Genomic DNA, 25,983 nt, shown 5'->3' on the forward strand with positions numbered 1-25,983 from the left:
GTAAAGAGGCAGATTTTTGTATTGATTGAGCATCTTATTGTTTCTCCTTTGTGGAAACAAGTAATTAAAAATATCAGCGACTCTCTGGGTAAGCTGCTATCAAAATCTTCCTAGCTGTGCTTAGCAGGACACCGGTCTCTTCTACCATCAGATGTATCAAAACAAAAATGCAGATTTGCTCTAGCAGGAAGTTTGCGGAATACTTATAATTAATAATAAATAGTTATAATTAGCACGGTAAGATGGACTGAAGCACATAACGGTGCATTCACACTGGGGAAAACAGTGGCACAATCAAAATTATTTGCATGATTGCTTCAGTATCTGAGACTGTGGCCACTCACAACTGTCTTCAAAGCAACTTTGGTGAATAAAAACAGTGAAAAAACATCTCTTGCCATAAATAGAAACTCACATTTACTACTTACGTTCGAAATCCAGGCAGAATGTCACAGATCTAAATTAAAAATTCAGAAATTCAATGACGCAGTTGCTACAGGATGACAATTTAACTGCAACCTTACTTTAATACAGAAATATAACCAGAATACAACCAGCTGGCAACCACCTGAGTCGAGTCTCCAGCTGCAAAGAGACACCTCACAGATGACACTCAGATTAATTGCTACGAGTTTTTCTGTGCATATAAATTAGACAACAGTTATGTGCAACACTTCCCCAATCTGTGCGAGGGTGATTGGAAGTTCCTCCCACCAGGAACCCTTGGAATTTCTTTGTGATCAAAAGCAGCTGCCAAAAGTTTGAAGGCATTGCATGCTAATCGTCAAAGTTTGTAATCAGTTGCTGAACACAAAATGATTCAACCCGCTGTCCTATTTTTTTAGGTTTATGCCAGAGGTGCCCTAAATTAAGAGTTTTAATGATTACCAAAATCATTTTTTAAGTTTCTGTAATGGTTAATCCACCATTATGCACCAGCTGTTCAATCAAAATGACATTTTTATGCTAAAATATAATTGTTTATTATTTTGTTGTATAGTTATCCATGAATTTTCAAAATTAATGTTTTAGAAAAAAGCTGAAAAAAATAGTAAATCACATAATTATTTTTTGACTAAGATTCATAATTACAGTTATTTATTGTAATAGAAAATAGAAAGTTAGTTATAGCGGTTCAGTGTGCAGTGGATTCAAATATGAATCCAGTTTTGCCTCAAAAATAAAATTTTGTAGTTTTAAACAAGATTTTGACAAACTTCTAAAATATTTGTGTTTTCTTTTGTTGTGGCAGGTTCTCTAATACATTTGTATGCTAAGCATCTTAATATGTTTATGCTCCCATGTTATTTGCATTCATTATGTTGATTTTTTTAAAGATTTTTTTCTGTTGTACTTGTTGGTAAAATAAGTGTTCCCAGATTTATGTTGGTTATTTTGTTTTAGCTTGAATGTGTTTGGGGTGTACTGAATGTCTTAATATTGCATTGCACTTACTTTTAAAAATGTGTGGTTAAAAAATTTAATTACAAAAAAAAATAGTGTTTTGCAATCACGGATAGGTTTATTTGTAATATTCATACAGCGTTGTGGTTTAATTATCCATATTTAAGGTTAAGGTGCACAAGCAACAAAATCAACAAATGCAGTCCAAATCAAATCAAATGTCAGCTGGTTTTCTATAATAGAATTAAAATAAAAGTAAAGGTCACAAAGCGTGAACATGAAGAAAACAAATAAATACTAATCAAACTTACTGAATTTAAGAGTCAGATTTCTCACAGTGTTTTCTGTTCATTCGTGTTCATGCACCCAGGATGAGATGGCTACAAGTGTTTGGCCTGGAAGCAATCATGAGGGAAATTGATGGCAAACATAAGAAATAATAACAATAAGTGGACATCAGAATAGTCTTTTTTTCTTCTTATCAAAGTCATTATATATGCATATTTATATATTTAAATGAAGGCAGTCTCTGTTTTTATGGGTACAGTTGCAAAACATTTTTTGACTCGATTTCAAATAGAATTGAAGTCATGTGATCACATGATGGACAAGTGGGAGCAAGTGTGTCCTGCAGTTCTGCCTTATCAAGACATTTTTATTTTGTGTTCGGAAACTGAAAGTCAACAAAGTACAGGGAGTAAGTAAGTGCATTTATAAAGCATCTATCAAGATACAAATCACAAGCTGCTTCACATCAAACAAAGACAAACACTAAATAGATATTAGCTTATGTAAGCAAAGTTTGGAGCAGATTTTGCAAAATTTGGTGATCATTCCTTGGGTTGAAAGAAAGTCAGTGCATTGCTAATGTGGATAACTACAAAACCTTCTATGAGCATCCCAAACGTCCCACTAAATATTACATGGGTCTCCAACAATATTCATTGTGCATCAACATTACTTGCAGACAAGGATATTTAATCTTAGAGCATCACAGGTCTCATTTAGCACCACCAGCCTTAGACACTGAGACAGTGACACATGACCATGTAACTGACTTACAAGATGCAATTAAAAGCAAGATATCTGGATGGAGTCTGCAGTGAAATAACCTTGAAAAAGTCAAGTGAAAGATATCACATAAACAGGACTTTAGCAAATTGCCGAAGAATCCTCGGTGAAGATATTGAACCCGGATTTTTTCAATACATCCATCAGAGTCTGAGTGTGTGTTTGGTTAAAAGGACTAAGTCTGAGACTGAGTGCTCAAATTGAGTAGAAAATCATTATCTGAGCACCACTAGAAGTTTCTTTGCAGCTCTAGACCATAAAGATGAAATCATGTAATGATTTTGTAAGTTTCAATAAATTTCTACTATAGTTAGTGTTATTTCTGTTTGAGGGGTTTTAACTTAGTCTGTGTGATGCCAGTTAAATACTTGCTCCAAGGAAAGAAAGTAAAACAAGAACAGATGGCATCACATTTGCATGAAGACTTCTCTCACCTGGAGCAAATTAAATTGTCTGATTGTAGATACAGGTGAAAAACAGGCTTACTCAGAAAGAAAGAAAATGATTTACACTCTGGATCATTTTAGGGAGATCTTTAAAATTATGAGGGGAGACACATCAAGCTGCTGTTCGTTGGATCAGCTGCATGTGTCTGCTGGCCAAATCTGATTGGGCAGATGTAAAGCCATATGCAAGAGAGCTGAAAGTTCACTACAATTTTCTCCTTGAAGCCTCTTCTTGAAACTAATTTGAAAAACCTTTTAAGCAGCACAGGGCTGTATATGCTGCTGTCACGTTTTGGTTTTTGGATGTCACGTGTCAAATGCTGCTGCCCGACACACTTTGATTGATTACCCTACTGCCACTTTAATATGGATCTAGCATCGCAGACTGTGACTGAATAATAACGACCCTGATAAACAATTAAAATCTGGATTTGGAGCAAGAAGGGAGCAAGAACACCACAGACGTCAGCAGTGACATGAAAGGTTACCCCTGGTCTATCAAGCACAGTCTATAAACAGTTGGCCTTTTCTTTCTTTTTCTAATCCATCTTTTAGCAAACTAAAATTTGGTCATCCATAGACACTCAGTCGCGTCTTATTAAATATGTAACCTCTTATTTAACTCAGAAATCCTTTCTTGCCAGAGCTGCCCTGTGGGTTTTAAGCACAATATTGGCAATCACACCTGCCAAGAGGACTCATGGGAGCTGATCATCACTGTAGCAACACACACTTCCTGTCAAGCCTGACGGATGGTCACTCTGCAGCAGACTTGCTCAAAACCATCACTAAATCCCCATCTGTCTCAGTCTACAGTTCAGGAAGGCAGACATCGCAGACAAAAGCCGATCTCTGTAAAATAAACACTCAACACCTCCTCACCTCGCACAGGTCTCTCCTGATGCTCATGAATTGGGCTACAGCCATCATAATCCACTGACCTTGACTGCATTGCAGCAGGTAAATATACAGCTGATCACCTCGGTGCCACAGCACAGCGTGACACAAGCCGGTATCTCAACACAACAGGTCTTTTCTGAGTACTAAGCAGGGACCTGGGGGGAGACTGAGCCGAAGATAACCTAATACAGCTGCTCAAGAGCCCATCCTTCCTGCTGAAGCGCTGAATGTCAAGCCTTTCGCACAGCGCAGGAAGGTGAATAAGGAGGAGACGCAGGTCACAAACAGAAATGAAGTGCTGTGCAGGAGGGATGGAGGGCTGTTCAAATGACAGTCAGCATCTTTCAGTTGAACCAATTCTCTGACTGAAGCCAGTCCAGCAATTACAAAACCACATCTGTTCTGTAAAGATGCATTAAATGGACACACATCAGAGGATGGCCCTCTTACACCACACAAATTGTCAGAGCAAGGATGAGCTAAGCTTCTGAAACTCTAAAGGTAGGTTATACTTACTGCCCGAGCTAACAGGACACACACCAGCCAGTATCACATTAAAACCGTTGTCAGGTGAAGTGAATAACAGCCATCAGCTTCTTATAAAATGTATCTCAGGTCCAGACATTCATGTGAATGCTAAATTGACATGCACCAATCCCCAAGGACACCAAGCCCAAGGCCTGGCCTTCAGACTCCCAAGATCCCAGTCCAATCAGGCATCCATGGGATGCAACGAAACAGGTCATGATCAATGCCACCAAAACCTCACCACAGGGTATCCCAGAGGTCCCGTGTCTCTCCCCCTGACAAGTCAGAGCTGTTTGAATTACATGAGGGGGACCAGCACAGTAATGGGCATGTGGCTTCAATGTTGTGACTCATTTTAGAATTACGTATAATATATATCTCCTGATTAACCAGCATCCGTTAAATGAAAAATCTTCCCACCCTGGTGAGTGTGTCTCGTCCCACATGCAACAAAAACCGAGCAAGAGGAAGACAAAGATGAAACCAGCTGAAAGCCCTAATGGCCAAAACGCTTTTGAAGCTCCTCCTGACTGCTCCGAGGAATTCCCACATGCTGGAATTCTGCCGGAAAAAGACAGACAATAAACCTCGGTCGAATCTGCTTTAGTAAGGGCAAAGAATAAATTACACTGATGATTCACGATCAGGAAAATATTCAGGATTTAAATAAATATTGATGTCAAAATGGTGAAGCGTTTTGATTTTAGATGTTTTATGTGCACAGAAAACTGTTTTACTGTCAGGTTTTTCCTACCGCACCTTTCAGTTTACATTCCTACAAAAATACAGATAAATAGTGTCTATCCAGTGACAGGTGTGGCTGTGAGGAACTGTCAGTGTTTGTTGACCTTGGTTTATGATGATGCATTTTGATGTAGGCTTACATGAGTACGTTGTTACTTTCTGAGGTCAGATAAAAAGAAAAGGAGAGGGTAAAACTGGATCTCATTGGACATTACTCTCATACTGTTGTGTGTTATATTTGTTAGAATATCAAAGAGAAACCAGACCAATAAATAATTACAACACTATTGTCTTTGTATGCTGCAATTTTCAGAAAATTAATCAATTAACAGCAGATTCTTCTGCTGGGGATTAAAAAGTAATCACAGCTTATCTTGTGGAGCAAGTACAAAAAATAAAAGGGTGGAAAAAAACAAGATATATATATATAGGGGGGGGGGGGGGGGGGGGCATTATATATGGATTATGTATATAAGATAATGTGTTGTAAACAACCATATCAACTACAACACCTAACAGCAGTTCTCAGTGCTGAGCTTAAGATCCTGCAGCTCTGTTTTGTTTTCACTCCAGCTAATGGTGCTGGAGGTGTCCAAGGGGGTGCCTTTGGTAAGATCTAAATAATGCAGCATAGGCTCGACACTGGTATTTATGCTATTTAGATGCAGAGCGTGTTTTTAATTCCAAGACTGACAAGCTGGATTTCTGCAGGATGAAGACAGACAATAAACAGTGTCAGAGTGATGTTAAAGCCTTTAGACAGATCTTTGGTCCACAAATTTTAAAAGCACTGATGAATGAGGTGAAAAGTGGTCTTACGGTCTATTTATCACAACACAATAATAACACAATATTCTGTTGTGTCCTGGTATGTTGGTGGATGTTATTTCACACATAGCCTATTACCCACCTTGCTTGCAGGACCAAGCAACTCCCTCTGGAAACATCATGGCCTGAAGGCAGTGGCCAGCAGGACCGTGTTTCCCTCTACACTGGCGTGTTATTTATTTTTGACATACATCATCAGGCAGGAGGCCTTAATGTTTTTGTTCATCCTTGTAAGTCTTTATGATCAGATCAAGTCTTTCTTCTTTCAAAATAATGACAACAGAAATGACACAGCAGGTTATTCCACCCCAGAATAATCCATGTGTACTCAGTTAATGACATTTTTCCAGTAATGAAAGGAAAATTCAAACAAAATCTTCAGTATGGACATGTTGCTGTGTGTGTGTCTCTCAATTCAGCCCAGTTTCAGTGTAACAAACATGCTGGTCCACTGTGCGGATGTCATGCTTTAACTCTCCTACGCGTGAAATGGACATGCATGATTAGGTTGCAGTACCAGCAGGGGAGATACTGTGGTATACATCTTGTTGTGATATCTCCATGCAGCTGTTTCTTCTGTGTGATTTGTTATTGCCACCCACATAGTCAGATAGTCACCCAATACTTAAGATGCGTCGACATCCGTTTTAATTTTGATGTTAAAAGTGGAGAAGGAATATAAATGGATGTGAAAAAGTGTAAACCTGAGGTATGGTATATGGGGCACACAAGCATGAAACCTGCTAACTAAAATAAAGTTCAGATTAATATTGTTTTACAGCTTTCCATTTTTTAAATGATCCATTCAAAGAAACATTTTATTACTACCAGGTACAGATCTGCCAGTTTCAGGACGGTCCCGAGCCAAGATAAATAGGATGGATGTACCTGGAAGGGTATGTGTGACATCTGTGCCAAATCATTCACGTGGATTCAGGTGCAGGTGAAAGTATTACATATACATATGTTCTTACATTCATGGTCCCCAGAGGAGGAAGCCTACTGACTTTGGTGATCCCTTCACTTTTCTTCTTTTGCCACGTTGATGTTAAGCATACTGAATCTTGATCATCTGAATGATCAAAACCCAAATATTTGTGCCATATATGAAGTGTTTTTTTATGATGGTGTCGACAAATCAGCCTTAAAGTGGTTCTTGATTTTTCTTTAGGGAAACCGGCTTCAAAAGTTTCAAGAGTTCAAGAATTTGTTTTGGAGGTCATCTCAAACCAGAGGAAAGCTAATCTGGACATTAAAATAAAAGTCACAACAAAATCAGCATTCAAATGAGGACACTCAGGGTACAACCTGATCCAGATGAGTTGGCTGTAATTTATAATTACAGGTTTCTGCGCTCCATCCAATCATCACATATTTATCTGCAGTATACAGTCCGCCACCTCTGTGACAGCCCACATCTACTCAGTATTCTCTCTCTTAGAGCTTGAACAGCTGTCCTTGCTTTTGATATTAAAATATATGCATACCGCATACTGCATATACTGAGGGAAATACTGAAATCTAAGATGCTACTGTCTCACCATTCATTCTGATAGATGCATATTTTGATTTGTTGTAATATTAATATTTAGGAAATATTTTGCATCACAGCCATTTGAGATGATGATTTTTTTTTGCTATTTGGGTTCAAAAAAGTAGCATAAAATGTATTAATGTTAATTATGTCAAATCATGATAAAGTCCTAAATTCATTTCTAAGCAAACCATATGTTGCCATTTAAAACCCAGAGATTATACTCATGTGTAATGTCAGAGCAACTGACTTGAACCCTTAAAACTGTAACTGCAACGTTTTTAATGAAACAATTTTGTTATCTCACACATGGGATGAAAAATGTCTCGCTTTATGTAGCGCTGCACACAATTTTTATTCCTCGTCAAACATATAATGTAGCGCAGCTTCCCAGATATCACTTTGTTCTGATTTTCAAAAGTCACAACGACGGGACACTTTTCTAAACCCTGGCTTTTATCCAACAGTTGTGAAGAAAGCAGGAAAGCTGTCACGATGAGTCAAAAGCAGATTAACCTGCCGCTGTCTTTTTTCTGCCAAAATCACAAGCTGTGCAGATTTTGAGGGAATATGATGGAAACTAACACAAGGTAAAACAAATGCAGCTACAAAAAGGAAGTGGAAACTACTTATAACACAATTACCAGTGTTTTTTGGAGTCATTTTTCAGTTTTGTACATGGAAGAATAAGCAGTAATTTAATTCATGTATCTAGTTTAAGCTCCAAATTAAAAATCTTCTACTTTTGCCTTTCAGTAAGGCAGGGGCTCAATATTTATTGCTCCTTATAGGGCAGTAAATATCATTCGCTGAACTTGGTATTTATTAAACTGACAAATAAGACATTAGCCTATATAAGTTAAAGCCCTGAGCATAATTTTTACACAACAGCCACGAGGTGTCTCCTTAACAACAAGGCCAATATTTCTATTGCCAATAAACATTTTAGAAGAGAAATGGCGGCCGATGAGGTTATCCATCATAGAGCATACTGTAATCACATTACCACAGGACACCAAAAGACTTTGTAAACGGTGACCCAGAAATAATAAGTGCAGACAAATAGCACATTTGAAACAATTAGTATCAGAATAAATGCAGCACCCTTATTTCTTGCTGCTACTTCAAGGAAAGTCTGGAGACACATGTGAGGTAGTGTTTTGTCACAATATATAACTGCAAAATTTGGGTTTATCTTTATGTTTAAAAGTGTGTTTGCCTGCTAATAGTGATACATTTAACGACTGCTTTCTTTCCATCGATTCTTTCAATGAAAGTCTGGTCTAATATTCTCCTTACAATACTAAGACTGCATCTCTCCCCTGTAAATAATGCGCCGCTGCCTCTCTGCGATGGGGATTGTCAGATACTGAAGATTTGATTAGGTTTAAATGGGGAAGAAGACCCGTGTTATTGTTTTTAATCTAACGTAGCTAAGGCATGATAAAATCAGACAGCTGTCGCTTCATCCGACAAAGTCAACCTTTGAGGGCTAAATCTGCAACTATAGAAAGCTTGACAGGTACAGGGCTGAAAACTTTTTCTTTACACTTGGTAGAAAGGAAAAATTTAATTCGAAGATTAAAAACATTTATTTAAAAAGTGCAAACAAATGCAAATTAAATGCAAATGTGGGACACTTGGCATTTGTTGACACTTTAATTGCATTTTCTACTTTTTGGAGACGATCTTTTCCTTTGGGCTTTGTTGGAGTGACAGGGAAATATGAAGCTGAATGTGATTGAGGACAGATTTTTTTTTCTAATCCTAGACGAGAAAGGAGCAGCTGCCACAAGTGGAGGAGCTCAGGTGAAGTATTGTAGAGTTATGGTACAAAGGATTGTGAGATTGATGATCAGTTAGGGGGCACTGCTGCCAGGCTTTGTATGAGAATGAGGAGGTGAGGCGAGCGCTGAGCTATAAATGTAATATATGTAATTTATTAGTCGGCCTTCATTCAAATGCTCACCTGTGTTCACAAGCTTTGAAAAGTGACAGTAAGACTGAGATTGCAGATACAACCAGCCGTAATGAGTTTTCTCCACCGGGTGACTGGTTCTCCTCAAAGAGATCTCAGTGGTTCTGCAAAAACCTCAGCGCCAACCCACTCCTGCTTTGCATTGCGAGGGGCTACACATGAAGGTGGTTCAGGTAACAAATGAAAATGCCAAGTTCGCTTTGGAGGTGTCCTCAGGCATGACCAACTGGGTGGACGACCCAGAACAGACACTTAAGTGCTTGTTTCTTCTCTCTGACCTGAGTAAGATGAGGGGAAAGACCATTTGTGTTCACTTAGAAAGATCCCTTTAAATGTTCTGTTTTAAATTCCTAATTAGCTTCACTGCTAAGATGGATGAGAGTTAGATGGATAAAATTCCTATTTTAGATCTTTTTGATCAAGAAGTAATGACTTAAACTTTACTGTCAAACTTTTGAAACACTTCTGCAACCTTACCGTTGGACAAGTGTGACTTTACTGTCATCTTCACCTGTCTCTGAACAGCTTGTACTCTGAAATTGATTTCTTTCTGTCTGGAGATCAGAGCATGCCCTGTCCACACCTCTGCAATCCCTGCTCCTTTTCTTTATTGACAAACCAAGGGCAAAAAAGAAAAGGGGGGGAAAAAGCACATCTCTCTGTCCTTTTATGTGCTATCAATTCCAAAGTAACACAAAAAAACAGCCACAAAATTACTTTCCGGCTTTACTGGAAGGAGTAATAAAGCAGCAACAGAAGCATTATCATTCCCACACTGGACACAGAATCTTGGATTTGGTAAAAGAAATGTGATGAATTGTTTCCTGCCACAGAAACAGGAGGGTTTTCTGTTAGTATCCTTCTCATGAGACACTTTAATTATTCCTGACTCAATTCACAGCACCCCACCCAACTAGCCCGTTTTGATTTTAGAACTGGGTCACCTCCAAAGATATGAAAGTAATTAAAAGGTACCCAAAGAAAAAAAATGCAAAAAAAAATGTCTTGCACTCAATTGCATGAAATTAATTTCTCAGGTTTTAAGGCAACCAAAGATTTTGCAAGAATATTTTATGTTTAGTGAGCTTTTGTCTGCACAGGATGGAAAAACGGACCAAGGTCGGAACTTGGTGACAACAGGGATAAGAGTGTTGTGCTGTGTGGAAAAATCACTCCGCAGGAATTGTTTTTCCATTCTTTCCTGGTGGGAAATGATCGAGAGCTGTCAAGTAACCAAATAAGATAAATACATACAAAACATGGATTTGTGATGCTCATTGAACAGCTTGTCATGTTGAATATCTGTGATCAGCCGTTTGGTAATCGGTTGAGGAGGACGGTTTAATTTTCATTAAAGAGCTGATGATTTTTCTTCATAAACACCTGTCCAAGTGAGAGGAACAAATAACATATTCCATCAAAACTCGGCTGTACTTGGTTTATTTTGAGGGTTTTGTGTGTGCATAGGCACCCTGCCAATTTCTTATGAATCTCACAACCCGTACGTGCGTGTGCGTGCGACTGTGACGACGTGTTTGTGTGAATGTCGGGAAGACAGTGTGTTGCACACGTGTCTAGCGCATGTCTGTTTGGTGAAAGGAAGAGGCAGACAGGTGAAAAGAGAGATGGAAAAAGAGCGAGACATGTCGCATCACCCTCAGGACGTCTCCTCTTTCTGAGCAGCTGTTGTCTGAGAGCTGGAAGCAGCACTGCGGCGCCCTGTCAACTCCTTCTCCCACAGAAGCCCCCGTGCATGCAAAGCAGGAGCAGCCTGCCCTCTCTCCTTGGCCACGCTTTTCCGCCCCTTTTCGTCTCCATATATAACAGACCCCCCCCCCCGACTTTATTCAAATCAATTGCAAGCCATCAAACGTAGTGTGCTCGGTAATAGTTACTAGACACACAAACACAGCAGACAGCAAGTGAGACAATTTTATAGGAAAGAACATTTCAAGGGCAGAGACTGATAAAGAAAAGCAATGTATTGGGTTTTTTTTTCTCCAAACCTGATTGATTGTTCGCTATGAGATGCATCAACTCCCCTGCACAGGGAGAATAAATGAACACATTCATTTATTCTCTTGGTAAACCTGTAACATCCAATTTTACTCTCAGCTGTCAAACATCACCGATGACTAGAGAATTAAACCTCAGTTTTTTAAGGACTTTATTACTATTAATTGAAACAGGCCGTAGCTAAATCAACAAATTAAAAACTATGGGAACGGTTACTTGTGGGCAAATAACTTCTAAACTTTTAAACAACACAATAGCTTAAATTTGAGTTTCAGATGTGCAGGAATCACCATCAATCGGAAAAGTCTATCCTGCACAAGTTTTAGTGTTTGTCTTGTTGACTTTGTTCCATATTCTCACAAAAGGAATGTTTAACCAGCTTGGTCAGTGGTTGCAGGCCTCCACCAGAGAAATGGTTTTCTGCCTACCCTGTTAATACAAGCTGAATTTTATAAGAAAAAATGATGATTACCTTCAAGTATAGAGCACCTTTTTTTAACACTACAGTCACACCAGGGGAAACGGTGGTTTGAGACCACGGCTAAACCAAAATCATTGTCACTTTAGTGGAAAAAAAACTCAGTTAGCTGTGATCTTCAAAAGGGAGTAAGACAGAGTCAGTCTGCTATCAGTTTGTGATTGAGTTTGGTCAAGTTGGCAATTGTATATCTGTTTGTGATAATACAGGGAAGAACTGTGATAAATCAGAAAAAAAACCCCAAAAACTGTTGTTGTCTGAAACAGAAATTCCTCCATAAGTAGTGACACAGCTGCTGGAGGAAGGCAGTTTGACGGAAAATCGGCACAGGCACTTGGCAACCTTGTTTTTATGCAGCAATATAACCAGAGCACAAACATGTGGCAACAAGGTGAGTCGAGTCCCTTATTGTAAAGAGATGCATCGCAATCTGTTTGCGCTTATAAGTTAAACACAATTAATTGCAAATCTTTGACAATCTGTTAGACCAAAGATTGTTTGGAGACAGGTTGCCCTCCAACCTGTGCAATCACCTTGCGCTCAAACAACTGAGCACACAACACCCTGCACTGCACCCTTGCAATCAGTCCCTGACAGCAAGAAAATTCAGTGTAATCACCTGGAAACCACAGATTTATTTATTTATTTATTTTACTTTAGTGGGATTGAGCCATAACCCAGAGTAGCAAGTAGCTTCACATACATACAGTCAGCAAATGATCTCCTAGCAACCCCAGACTAATCAATCTGAGCACATTTGTTGTTGTTTGCATTTTATGAATCACACACTTGGCCTTGAGTCCTCTGACAAGGAGCTGATGGTATTTTCTAGGATCTGATAAATACCCAGTGTTCATGCTATGGTATCATTCAATCATTCAATACTACTTAACCTTCAGTAATTTAATAACTAAGTAAAGGGGCTTTAAAAATGTAAAAAGTTCCCTACTACTGTGAAGACACTAAATTTGATGATGTGAGAAATACAGATGTAGTGAATTTATGAGACCAGTCTGAATGATGTAGAAAAATGAGGACAGAACATCCTCCAGTTTGCATCACTGTCAGAAAACAAGCAGAAGACCAATGTGGCACAGAGGCTAGCAGCAAGAAATATCAGAATATGGCCATTTTTTGTCAGGTAGTTCAGTTGTGTTGCTCTTGTCCGTTTGATGCCCATTGATTCACCATCAGCAGTGACAGCTTTTGTTCATGACTCGAGGACGCAACAGTTCACAGCTTGACAGCTGCAAAACAACTTGCTGACACATTAGAGAAAATAAACGGGTAGCCTGTGATTAACAAAGCAGTCAGTGTATTTAATGTAGAGCGAACCACAAGATATGAAGATATGAGTGAGTGAAAAAGCCTCAAATTTACATAAAGAGTAAACACTGTGTGACATAAATGCACTTAATGCTAAAATACGCAATATGTAAATAAAATCAACCTTTACAGTGATGGGGAAAAAAGACAATCACAGGAATCAAGAGTTTAGTCCATTGGTAGCAAAAGGCTGCCACCACATGGTGCATGTTAGTACTGCATGTTTTTAATCAATAACTTGTCATGATGATGTGAAAATGAACATTTTTTTTTCTATCAAAGCAGATACATTATAAATCTAGCGTGCCAGAAACTAGATGTATGAGTGCATTTTTCCACTGTACTGCATTGGTTTCACAACACACTTCCATGAAACAAAACAAAAGACTTCTTATTCTTCACAGTTACTGACTGAGCTCTTCAAGATCATGTGGGTTATGGAAAGATTTTCCCTTGTAATAACCTGGAACTCCTCCCAGCTTCTCATGAAGGATGCATAGATAAGACTCCCTACATGCGTGAGCATTAGTTCACACTCTTTGCACTGACTCACACAGGGCAGGAACTCACTGCTGATTGTTGAATGATCTGTGGTTAGCAACATTCAAACATGACCACAGACAGGAAGATCACACAGCAGCTGTTTTGCCAGATAGGAGTGGCTTCATGCACGACATTCTTGCGTAGCATGCTACTAACAGTAATATAGACACGCAATGCAGTAAAAGTATACAGTCATGTTTCTTTCTGTGTCAGGCGTTGCTCATAGAAGCCATGTTGGAGGGAGTCTTTTGGATCTGACAGTGGATGCAGATTATCAGCGCTTTTGTTGTTATCAAAGTTGGCTCATAACATGTGGCGATCACCACTCGGCTCTGAATTCAAACTGCCACAGACATATGTGAAAATATTTCAACCAGGCTAGAACTGACGCAGGAAACAACAGTTTTAAACAGAAGCCACACCTCAAAGTTCATTTAGCAACTTTTCTGTGGTTTCAGTCTTGTCAAGATCAAGAGTCATCTCTGGGTGTCAGGTTTTTGTAACAACATCGACAAGAAAGTCCTCAAAGAGCAAAAGAAAAAACCCCAAAACTACTTGGAAATCATTCTGCTTCTATTTAAAAACTGTGATGTGAAATGTAAGTGGAGGCTACGGTACTAGTGTTAAATTGAGAGGTTGTTCTGGTCCTATAAGTCAACATGACTACTCAGTTACAAGAAACTGGAAACAGACATGACCACTGTAAACATGCAACACATGTTTCTACAGGTCAGCCTGACATGTATTCATTGTTGACGAGTAATTAACTACATGTGCTTAAACCAGTTTGGCAGTAACTTGCTGTCAGGTAAACTATGTTTATGTCTGTGAAGTGTTTCAAGTAGCTGAGTTACTTTACAGAGTTACAGAAACTGACTGAACCAAAATGATTTTGCGACACCCCCCAACAACAACAACAACAACAACAGTGTTGTGGAGGCTGCTTGTGTGTCAGCTCTATGACAGGCCTATGTGCTACCTTTCTGACCATCTCTCTCACGCACTCTCTGGAAATAAACCACATCCAGAGACTTAGAGTAGATCCTGTGTCAAAGGAGGAGGATAGAAACCTGTAGATTCTTCAGGTTAATACCTGAACTATGAAACAATTATCAGAAAATTCAGATTTTTTGGAGTGTTTATTGAACCTTGGGAAATTAAATATCAATTTGTATATATGAGTTTTTGAGTCATTTCTGCAAATATGGTATTTCTGTCTAATTTATGCTCAAGATTTGTTAATCTCAAGCAAGCAATAACACATATGGGGGTCAGGGTTAAAAACAAAATCACACTGATGATGTAGAGGTCTCCAAAACTCATGAATAAAATATGATACACTTGGTGTTTCAGGGTTAACTAACTAGCTGCTTACCTGAATAAAAATTCTGCCTTTGAGACAATTTCGGAAGACTTATCTTTATTAAGTAACAAGCTAGAGTTGAATATTCTGCTTCTGAAGAAATCCTGTCTTCGTAACTGCTTTAGCAACTAAACTCTGACCCAGTGTTCAGTGAACATTCAGTTGAAAACAAGATCTTTTGTTCATTTTTGTTGTGAGATCACGAGTTCCTCATTAAAACCTTTTGAAACTATATTAGGTGTGTCCTGCCTCTGACTCCTTTTCGTGAACTGTGACTGACATTAACTGTTCAGAGAAGTTGGACCATGCTATTTTAGAAGCTGAGCAATCCCAGTTGGTGTAATATCCCTGCATTGACCTTGATATTCCTCCCACCAATCCTTTGAATAGCGTTTTGTATGAGCAAGAGGGGAATTCCAGTAGAAAAATCACCTGATGTTGGATTTTCCTGACCACTTCTCCGGGTCACGGTTGTGGGGAGCTGGAGCCTATCCCAGCTGTCATGGGGGGAAAGGTGGAGGGTAGATCCCGGATAGGTCACAGGTCTACACACTGTGCACAATTATTAGACAAGTGAGTATTTTACACATATCTTTTGACTATTTTTATGCATATTTTCCTACTCTAAGCTGTATAAACATGAACACTTATTAGATTTAAGCACATCAGGTGATGTGTATTTGTGTAATGAGGGAGAGTGTTGCCTAAGGAGACCAACACCTCATATCAATGGGTGCATAATTATTAGGCGGCTTCTTTTTCTCACACAAAATGGGCTAAAAAAAAAAAGAAAAGAAAAAGAAGATCTAACTGACAGCAAAAGGGCAAAAAAAGTTTTTCAGAAGGATGCAGCACTCCTGAAAATGCAAAGATATTGGGCTGCGATGACAGAACCATCAAACATTTTGGTGCAAACAGTCAACAGAGTTGCAAGAAACACCTAAGTTTTGAGAACAATCAAACGTGAAGCTGTCATATTCCAGAATTAGACCCTACCTGGAGTGGTAGGTTCAATGCTCAGAGACATGGTCAAGACAAGGAAGGCTAAAACACAATCACCACTGAACAAGACACATAAGTTGAAGCATCAAGACTGGGCCAGGAAATCAATAATAACAGATTTTTTAAAGGTTTTATGGGCTGCTGGGATGAGTGTGACTCTTGACAGACCAGACGAATATGTGCGTTGCTGGATTCGTAGTAATGGGCACAGAGCTCCACTTTGAATCAGATACCAGGTGTGGGCTGGTGTTAATAAACATGAGCTAGTTGGGCCTTTTAGGGGCTGAAGATGGACTCAAAAAACTCCCAAACCTACTGCCAGATTTTAGAGCGCACATTCTGTAAACAGTGATACAGGAAAGCTCCTGCAACTTTCAAGAAGACCGTGATTTTTATTTAGCCCTTCCTCACCTGAGCTAAACCGTACTGAGAACTTGTGGGCCTTTCTTAAACAGGAGCTTTAGAGTAAAGGAACACAGCACAAACGGTGGCTGCTGTGGCACAAAAAGGTCGATTTTCAATGGATCAACAAACTGATGGACTTTTTTCTAAATATCATTATTGTTATTAATTTTGGGGCATTTTTCGGTTTATTGGATAGCGAAGAAGACGTGTAGCAAAGGGCCACTGCTTTCTGGCCTTGTTGCATGTGGTCGCCTGCCCACCCACTCAGCTAAAACAGCCCCCAGTGAATTCTTTTTTAATATCAGAAATGTTTATTTGTAAATTTAAAGTTGTTTGTTTTTATTATTCTCACTTTAACTAATGAAAATAAACAAATGAGATCCGTGTTGAACTTTAATTAACATTTTGGAATGACCAAAGAAATGCAGTTGTTCAAGAGTAAAATTAATCCTCAGAAATACAGCTTGCCTAATAATTGTGCACACAGCCATTTCAGTTTGAAGTAGGCTATTTTAAACTTTTTCCTGAAAGCAGATTTCTCTCTAGAGCTGATTTGCTTGTAACTCAGGTTCCTAAAGTGAGATGTTGCTGGTAGTTTGCAAAGGTTTAACACTATAAATGTTATGCTCATGATTATGGAAATATTTAAAATTAGGCTGGGTGTGCATCTATGTTCTGAGGGCTGCTCTGGTTGCAACAGGTGGGTTTATACATATGGATCCATCCACCTGTGCAAAGGGCAGATGTACTGTAGTATTCAAAAGTAAAGCAAGCCTATCTGGAAATATATTTAAAAAATCGCTACCATATGTGAAGACTACTTGTGCATTTTTATTTTACTCTGCACTTCATGGTAAACACACACACGCGGCCTCTGAATATGTAAAACCGGTCATTTAAGGTGCACCCTGTTGTTCCTAAGAGTGTGTCGTCATCGAGACGATCTTTGCGGAAGTGGCATGCGCTGTTTGCAGAGGATGAAACCTGCTTGGCGAGCACACAGGGGGAAAAGAGCCGTCAGATGAGCAGGCTCTGTCACAGAAACACGCAGGTGGATATGGATCATCTGGAAGCACGAAATCCGCTCTGAATCCACTTTGACTTCATGTGAGACTCCTCTGTGCTCCCTTTAAAAGCGGGCTGGCCAGGGAAGATCCTTTTTTGGAGCAATGGGTGCACTACAGTCCTTACCTGGACGGCCAGAATATAGTGATCTGGCGGAAAAGACGGGCTGTGAGTAGTCATCACCGGGCTGTTGTTTGCATTACTTGAAAATGATTCGGTTTCAGTCAGACATGCAGAATCAGCCTGCGTAAAAAATGCAAAACAAAAACAGGAACTCACTGCGGCGGAAATAACATTTTCAATTAATTCTTACTTTAAGGCAGTCTTAAAGGGGAAATACGTCCATGTCCACGTAACGCTCAACATTTGCTGTTTCCATTCAGTTACCTGTTAGCCATCACTGTGTATAAGATAAACCAGTAGTTGTGGTGCATTACAGATGAATAATTTAAAGTGCAAGTGAATGGAAGTGGAACTTTACCCGGTTTGCAAAGAGAGGTGTTGTTAATAATAGATCGGACTCTATTGAAAGCTTTGACAGCAGCCATTTACAGTAAACACCCAAAAGCTGAAACTCCAGTTTTCTACTTTTCTAAATGACCTTATGGTTTCAGCTGTAGTATGTTCTGAACAGGTGAGTGTGAGAGATGAGAGGCGAACCAAACTGTTTTACATAAAATGTGAATATCCAAATTGGCTGCCTTGAAAGCTGAAAGTGGACAGCTGAACTGGCATTTTAGTGGAACTTAATCTTGGTGTGCAATCTTTACAGGTAGTTTGTCCTAAAGTTTCTGTTTTATTTCTCAGTCTCGTTTGAACAGATTGGAGTTCTGCATAAAAGATTTAAGCAGCTGAGTCACAATGAAGAGACTCTACGGTAAGCTGATAATTGAGGGGTTTTTTGTTTGTTCTTTCATTTGTTCTTGAAACAAATGTTCTTTGGAGCGGGAAACCTGCTCTACAGGATTCTGCAATTGTGTCTCCTATGAATGAGCTACTCCTGAAACTCTATTTTACGCCCACAGGAGAGATCATTTCAATGAAATCCACGACCTAGCATTCAATCCCATCCGCGCACAGATCATAGAGGCATTTTTTGACAGAAGGTACAGTAATTAATATTGCCTTTAATCATTTTACTCTTTTATTTTTTGAAATCATAAACAATTCTTAAATTTAAGATGAAAAACGACGGAAGAAATTGTAGATTTAATGTATCAGTTGCCGTCGGTGCATTTGAGAGCATCTGATTTGGTGTTTTCTTCAGAAACTTCCATCAGGATGGCGAGGGGAAGGTTCAGGAGATTGGCTTTGAAGAGTTCGTGGTGGTCATGTCCCATTTTAGGCCACCGTCGGACCACATGACAGAAGAGCAGCGTGAGAAGACCAGGAGAGAGAAACTGAGATGTGCGTCTCAGTGTTGATCGCATGAACTCGACTGCTTGACTTTTACCTGAAGATGACACCAAGTCAAACCTGCGTTTGTTTGTTTTTCTGCAGTTTTATTCAACATGCACGATACAGACAACGATGGGACAATAACTCTAGAGGAATACAGACATGTAAGCTCGGGGGAAGAAAATCCGGGGAAATGATTGTGCACAGTCACTTTAAGTTTATGATCATTCTCAACTGAGTTTTGAAGCTGTTTAAAAATACTGACTGTAAAAGTAAATTATCTTTGTGTTTTCCATGTAACTCTAGGGCTTGGGTTATTAGTTGTCACTCCAGCAGTCAGCTCAATTTCCTCCAACACAAGTGATTGGCTGCCAGTAACAGACAGGATGAGGCGATTACAGCATTACAGAAGTGATATCTTACTTCAGCTGTTGTTCACGTCTGTTCAGGTGGTGGAGGAGCTGTTATCTCGCAGTGGGACACTGGAGAAGGAAACAGCCAAATGCATTGCTGATGCAGCCATGTTGGAGGTGGCCAGTATTTCAGTGGGTCACATGGTACGTAAGCTAAAGCATCTCAAGATAACATTAAGCTGTCTGGATAAAGTCAACAACTTCACCTTCTGGCACACAGGAGCCTGATGAATTCTATGAGGGCATCACATTTGAGCACTTCCTCAAGGTTTGTACACATAATGCACATTATTAAATAATATGCACTTGTTGGTCACTTTGTTAGGTACACCTTGCTAGTTTCTGGTTAGTTTCCCTTAAGAAGTGCCTTAACTCTCCATGGGATAGATGCAACAAGGTGCTGGAAACATTTCTGAGAGATATTCAGGAAGCCAGTCTGAGATGATTTGAGTTTTGTAATATAGTGTGTTATCCTGCTGGAAGCAGCCACTGAAAGATGGGTGCACCATGGTAGATATGGTCAGCAACAATACTCAGGGGCTCTGTGGTGCTTAAATGTTACTCAGCTGTGATGAAGGGGACCAAAATGTGCCAAGAAAATACCCACCACAACATTATTCCACCGTCAGAGGCTTGAACTGTCGGTACAAGGCAGTTCATGTTATTGATACCAAATTTTGACCTCACCATCTAAATGTCATGGACAAAGTCTAGACTTATCACACCGGGCAACACTTTTCCAATCGTCCTTTGTCTGGTTTTTGGTGAACCCATTCACCAAAAACTTTCTTTTAACTGATCAGTTTACACTGAAGCTGCATTTAAATTGGAAACTGTTACTAAGTAACTGAGGTTTGAATGTAAAACTGTGTTTTGCAGCTGCTGGACGGATTTGAAATTGAATCGAGAATGACCATTCGCTTTTTGAATATGGACACAACAACCTTGTGTAAGTGAGGTCGGTATGCTGAACTATGCGGTGCAAAATCATGTTTTCACTGTATTGTCTGTTTAAGTTTATTGCTTGCACTGAATATATGCCTTATTCATGTTTGAATAACTATGCAAATCCTAAGACTATACATATGTACATATTCTGGATGTATTTGAAGTAATTTGACTGTTAGCAATACTTGACATAATTACTACGCACTTCTAGCAGTTGGACAAAGCAATATTAATCAAATATCCAGTGCTAGCTAACCAATAATATGACTCTATGCATGCAAGTATGGATGCTTGATAAACATCTAAAAATGTTATTGCAATAAATCAATAAGTCTGAGTAATCAGGTATATAAAGGTCTGTCTTTAAGTGTATCTGGATATGTCTCTATTAAGACAACAGCCTTTTAATAATGTCACAAACATGACCCCTCTTGGTGCATGCTCTTCACGTTGTATTTGCACAATAAATGACCCTATGAAACTGTCCTGACTTCAGTTCATGATGTGGATACTTGATAACAGGAATTGGGAGTGCTGTTCTGCATGAATAAATGCTTCAAGGCAGAATCGGAGTAACATTTAAGAAGAAAGTCATGATATGAATTTTATTTAAGTCAAATCCCTTTTCATGTCAGTTCTGCTTCGTCATGCAGAGGTCATCACTCCTTTTTATGGTAACTGGCTGTAGAGGGAAACAGTCTGGTTACATTAAATGTTGGAACTAAAGAGATCATAGGATTTCTCAGAAAAGTCAACGTACCCTGAGAATGGATGACTCATAGAAATGGTTTTCATTAATTGCTTTGTCTGTGGTATAGAATTTCCTTCCGATACTTATACTCGGCAACTTCTTCTTAATGATGAAAAGACGTCACAACACAAGGTGAGTCAGAGAACAAAGAGAAGCCGTGTTTGGTGTCTGTGAGCTAACGGGCTTCGTGTGAGACGGTGACGTTCTGAGGTACAAACTCATCATTTTACAGCTTTACTCATTAACGAGGAACTTAAAATTGGGGAATAAAATCTTACGTTTGCAATCCTAGAAAGCAAAACTTTTCAATAAATGGCTGGCAACTTAGGAAAGTGGAAAGCATAAAATAGGAAGTCAGTTGTTTCCTGGTGGCTGAGTGTTTACAGTATAAAGCACATACAATAACCAAAGTATCCCTATTTTAAGTGTAGCTGAAAAATGACCTGTTTTGATTTTTCTCATCCTGTTTTCTCCCCATGTGTCTGTAGCTCTACTGTCACGACACCGAAAAGGCTTAAAATATGAAAAATAACTGAAATACCTTTAAAAAGAAAACTAGTTTCTTTTAACATGAATGGATGTTAGTCTTGGAAATGTTTTGCAATGGTGCATCATGACTTTAAATAATGACTTCAACCCTTGGTTCATACTGCCCTCCACAGGTCAGAACATGTCAAAGCATATAAAATGATCATGACCTTGCACCTGCTTCTCTTGTGGTAACTTAATGTGTCTTCATCTATAGAAGATGCTTGAGATAATAAAACTTTATCATTACTCATTTCGATTCACCGATCTGCCACAGAAGCATATCTCACTGTGCAACTTTGACCTTTAACTTCACAAAGCTGCACTTGTGATAATACTTGTCGCTTCTGTTTTGTGACATCTAATATAAGAAGGCTTCAGCGTTTTAGTGGTCCCACCATGTCTCCACCATGTCTAGTCCTGGTGAGCATGACCTGTGTGTCAGTGAAATAACAGACGCTACTGATTTCCACCCAGTAGGCAGTAGTAGTGGGTTAATCAGGGGGGATTCAAGAGATATTTTCGGAACAACTTGACTACAATGTAGACTGGAGAATGACTGTTGCCCTGAGGTACCCTCCGTGTTTGTGCCTTAAATAAGCCAGAGTTATAAGAGGGAACTTGATTCATGACCCAGAGTGAATCCCCCTTCTACTTCCAGTTTCCCGACAGCTTGTGACCTGAGGAAAGTTTAGCTAAGAATTACTTCACTCCAGCAAATATCCTTATTGTCAGTGTGTACAGAGGTGACATCTCTGCAGAACCTGTTCATTATCTGTGTGTGGGGGTTTTTTTTTTTTTACAAAGGGTGTATACTTACACATTTCCTTTTTGTAGCTGCAGTTTCTTCTTTTTAAGGCACACGAGGTTACACAGCACACGCTATTAATGTAGTGCTCAACTATTATCTGAACCACACACACCCACACCTTGTGACTAGCCAGACAGCCCGCCAGTTTCATGAAATCTTTCCTATCTGATGCAGTCTTGTTTTGAACACATGCGTCATTCAGAGTTGATATCACACAGTCAGCGTCTCAGCAGCTTCCTGATTTTCTTTTAACCCCTCTGGATGCACTGATTCTGTGCAGATCACAATCTGCAATGTTTTTTGTTTCCATCTGAACTTGTCAGAAGCAAAGGAAGAAGTATTATTAGTGTAGAAACATTACTTTATCTTAGATTTTTGCCATTAAGTAGGCACCAGTATTGTATTGAACTCCATGGTTTTTTCAGATGGTCTCTGACAATGATTGAATGGATGCTGACCACATAGTACAGATGCAAAGTATTTTTTTAATTATTGTGTGTAGCGCAAATAAGTTTACATCAGCAACACAGGATTTTCCCAATGACATTTTGCAAATTAAATATATGTTGCATTTAATAGCATGACTGTTAACACAAAAGAAAATAAATATTAAATACCATAAATAAGCTTGCATTGACATTCCAGCCACTTTTACACTCACTTTTGTTTTAAAGTCTTTCTCAGGAAACTGACTGTGTAAGGCCACTTTCTGGTCATCTTCAGAATGCATTCCTTGGTGTCCTCTTCTTGCACACTTTGCTTTTTAGATTCCTCAGTTCTTTGGAAACATTTGACATGAAATCCTTGTAGGTCTTCAGGACCACACAGCCATAAACCTTCTGCTGGAAGACGTTCTGAGCTGGTGGTAGTGTTGTCGGCCCCCCTGCCGGCTGAGGTATGGGCAGGTTTGGGAAGAGGCTCTGATAAAATGTGTTTATGTAACTGGCCAGATCCTCAGTGCGACCCCTGACTGTGTTGAGCTCTTTCAGGAGAGGGCTGCCAGGGAATTGTAAGTCTGTCTGCTGCTTGTACACGCGTTTAAAATGTGGGAGGAAAGCTTGGAGATGCGTGTAGATGCTTGCTATCCTTGCTGGGGGATCCAGCCCAGAGATGTTGGGATCAGGGATGTCGTTCACTGACACCTTGCAGAAGAGCTCTGACATTTCCCCTTGAGCGGCTTTCTGCAAACAAGGGGGAAAAGGAAAGGGATCAGCCTACATAGCTTATAAGTGTACAGGTATATCTGCCAGTATACTGGTAGAGTAGAGCAGTTTTATGCCTGTAGTCTACTCACATATATCTTGATTAGGTCACCAGATTCTTTGTGCACAATTCTGGAGATCTTCAAAGTCTGCTGCAGGAGATTCCCACACTGCGGATTCTTGCTTGCTGCCACAGTTTTTGTTGAATCAACAGTCATAAGCAGCAAGAGAGAGAGTAATGCTGAGGAGAAATGAGCTAGTCAGTTATAGTTATCCTTCATCACATTGGTGGGTTTAAGGGGAACTTTGTATAAAAACCACAAGTGCCAAAAAAGAGATTTTTTTTTTTTTTGTACAGCAAATATGTGGCAAGTAAAAGCTTACGGTGCCATTTTCAATATTTTATGTAGCATTATGTTAAGAAACTAATAAGCATTGTCATTTCCTTTGCTGATGCAGAAAACGGCAAACTGCTCTTAGTTTCACAACAGCTGTAAATCGCTAAAAATAACCACATCCCTATTGGCAAGAAAAGATGCAAAAGTGTTCAGTGCTTTATATTTAAAGCACAAAATGGAGACAAAAAGAATAAAACTTACTTGCTGCTGTTTCCATTAACTGCTGAAAATGCATATTCTTTACATGACCATTCATTCTCCTCTCGGTATCACAAGCAAATTGTGCGGACTTGTCATAATCACACTGCTTTAAAACTTTTTAAAGACAGAAACCGCACATTTGTCACAGGAGGAAATGACGTGCACTTTGTGAGGCAACCAAATTTCCCAGAATTTCCTCCTTTCGTTCACATGTGCATTTTTTTTTACGCCCATATCAAGCAAAGTGGCCAATGTACCTAAATGCCTGCTCTCTTAATAGGCATGTTGGGGCATTGTGTGCTCGTTAGGACATGTGTGGACATAGGGTTGTGGCATTTAAAGTAGCACTTCCTTTTTTGTGCATGGAAAATAAACACACATATTTAAATATTTCAAGAAAACTAAAAGAGTAACCTGCAGAATTTAGAAAACAGTGTCATACATGAGTGAAAATCATATCAGTACTTAGGTCAACCTACACTTTTCACACATTCTTACCAAATTGGTTTCTTGCACTCTTTAAATACCAAGGGTGAGAAATTTGTCTGTGCGTGGAGGTAAAAGTGAGCTCATCACTGTGTGTGCAAAGCTGGATGTTGATAATTTTGGTTTTTGGTTTTTTATAGATCTGCAAAGAAACTGTTAAAGTTTCTTATTTTCTATGTATAGGCATTCACGCAGGAGCAGTCAGATATTACTCAGGATCTTTCAGTCTGTGTTTAGCTTTCAGCGGCTTCGCTGGCGTAAGCATGACCCCGATAATTCAAAAACAAAACCACATGACTACAGTCATCGGTGTCCTGATGCTACCTGGTAAAGTTCACTCTGACATAACCAACAAATTCTAAGGTAAGTGCCGAGGGTTATTTGTGTATGGACCACAAATGGGAGGGGGGGGATTTTGAAAGCTGTTTCATATTGTTATTTTTCTACCTTCTGTTAAATTTGGTAAATAGTTCTCCTGAATTTCATCTCTTACTCCTAAATCCCCTCCTGAGACCACGTGTCTTTTTGCAACAATATTTTCAAGCGGGTGTTTGCACAGGAAGCCAGCAGGGTCACAGGAAATGCATTTCTCAATCACAAATTTTCTGAGTACGTAAAAGGACTGGGCCTGCTTAGGTAAAGCATGCGATCTGTTGCATGGACTGACTTAACGACAGGATGATCTCACTGTGACATGCTAGTGTGGCGTGTCCTCCAGAGATTTATGAGTAAACATTAGACATCTTGGAGGATGGGAAATTATGAAAATAACATAGACTGGGCTGGGGTTTTTTGTTGTTGTTGCTAATCTTACAGTCATCCCCCAACACTTCTGCTTGGAGACACCCGATGACGTTTTTGGCCCACTATCTGCATCACTGGGGTTAAATTTAGGTCAGACTGCAGGTCAGACTGCACGTCTGCAGGACAGAAAAGTGTCAATCTCCTCTGAGGTAAAAGCAACAGGTAAACTTTTCACTGAAAGTGAAAAAACCTCATTATGAGCTGGCAGCATCTCTTTGTTTTTCTGTTGATTATCACATTTTGGTTTCAATACCGTAGATGTATTGTTGCTGAACCACTGACTACTTGAGAAAAATGAGGGGGAACTCAATGCGCCACATCCCTGTCAGCACTACTTCAGGTAAAATCTAACCACTCTTTTGCCACCTTCAGGGGGTTTCCAGTTACCCCAGGGGATTAAAGAGGGGTTGTG

The 25,983-nt window shown here is 39.4% G+C and overlaps 2 protein-coding genes across 2 annotated transcripts; one reads left to right on the forward strand and one right to left on the reverse strand.

Moving 5' to 3' along the window:
- The first annotated feature begins 17,507 nt into the window (after window positions 1–17,507).
- Window positions 17,508–20,878, forward strand: tescb (tescalcin b). Its single transcript, XM_003453854.4, has 8 exons — window positions 17,508–17,799; window positions 18,439–18,508; window positions 18,657–18,737; window positions 18,899–19,038; window positions 19,132–19,193; window positions 19,479–19,586; window positions 19,663–19,710; window positions 20,322–20,878. The coding sequence occupies exons 1-8, from the start codon at window positions 17,736–17,738 to the stop codon at window positions 20,397–20,399; spliced, it is 651 nt and encodes a 216-aa protein (XP_003453902.1). The 5' UTR covers window positions 17,508–17,735; the 3' UTR covers window positions 20,400–20,878.
- A 2,067-nt stretch (window positions 20,879–22,945) lies between these two features.
- On the reverse strand, window positions 22,946–24,581 carry m17 (IL-6 subfamily cytokine M17). Its single transcript, XM_003453898.2, has 3 exons — window positions 24,282–24,581; window positions 23,775–23,923; window positions 22,946–23,661 (listed from the first exon to the last, which is right to left on the reverse strand). The coding sequence occupies exons 1-3, from the start codon at window positions 24,334–24,336 to the stop codon at window positions 23,200–23,202; spliced, it is 666 nt and encodes a 221-aa protein (XP_003453946.1). The 5' UTR covers window positions 24,337–24,581; the 3' UTR covers window positions 22,946–23,199.
- Window positions 24,582–25,983: the final 1,402 nt, after the last annotated feature.

Source organism: Oreochromis niloticus, linkage group LG7 (assembly GCF_001858045.2).
Source record: "Oreochromis niloticus isolate F11D_XX linkage group LG7, O_niloticus_UMD_NMBU, whole genome shotgun sequence".
In the NCBI taxonomy this organism is placed as follows: Eukaryota; Metazoa; Chordata; class Actinopteri; order Cichliformes; family Cichlidae; genus Oreochromis; species Oreochromis niloticus.

Coding starts and splice junctions, on each gene's coding strand:
- m17 (XM_003453898.2), bottom strand. CDS start 24,336: ATGAATGGTCATGTAAAGAATATGCATTTTCAGCAGTTAATGGAAACA. Junction 23,924..24,281: donor GTTAATGGAAACAGCAGCAA/GTAAGTTTTATT, acceptor ATTTCTCCTCAG/CATTACTCTCTCTCTTGCTG. Junction 23,662..23,774: donor GTGACCTAATCAAGATATAT/GTGAGTAGACTA, acceptor CCTTGTTTGCAG/AAAGCCGCTCAAGGGGAAAT.
- tescb (XM_003453854.4), top strand. CDS start 17,736: ATGGGTGCACTACAGTCCTTACCTGGACGGCCAGAATATAGTGATCTG. Junction 18,738..18,898: donor GAGGCATTTTTTGACAGAAG/GTACAGTAATTA, acceptor TGTTTTCTTCAG/AAACTTCCATCAGGATGGCG. Junction 19,039..19,131: donor CAGGAGAGAGAAACTGAGAT/GTGCGTCTCAGT, acceptor GTTTTTCTGCAG/TTTTATTCAACATGCACGAT.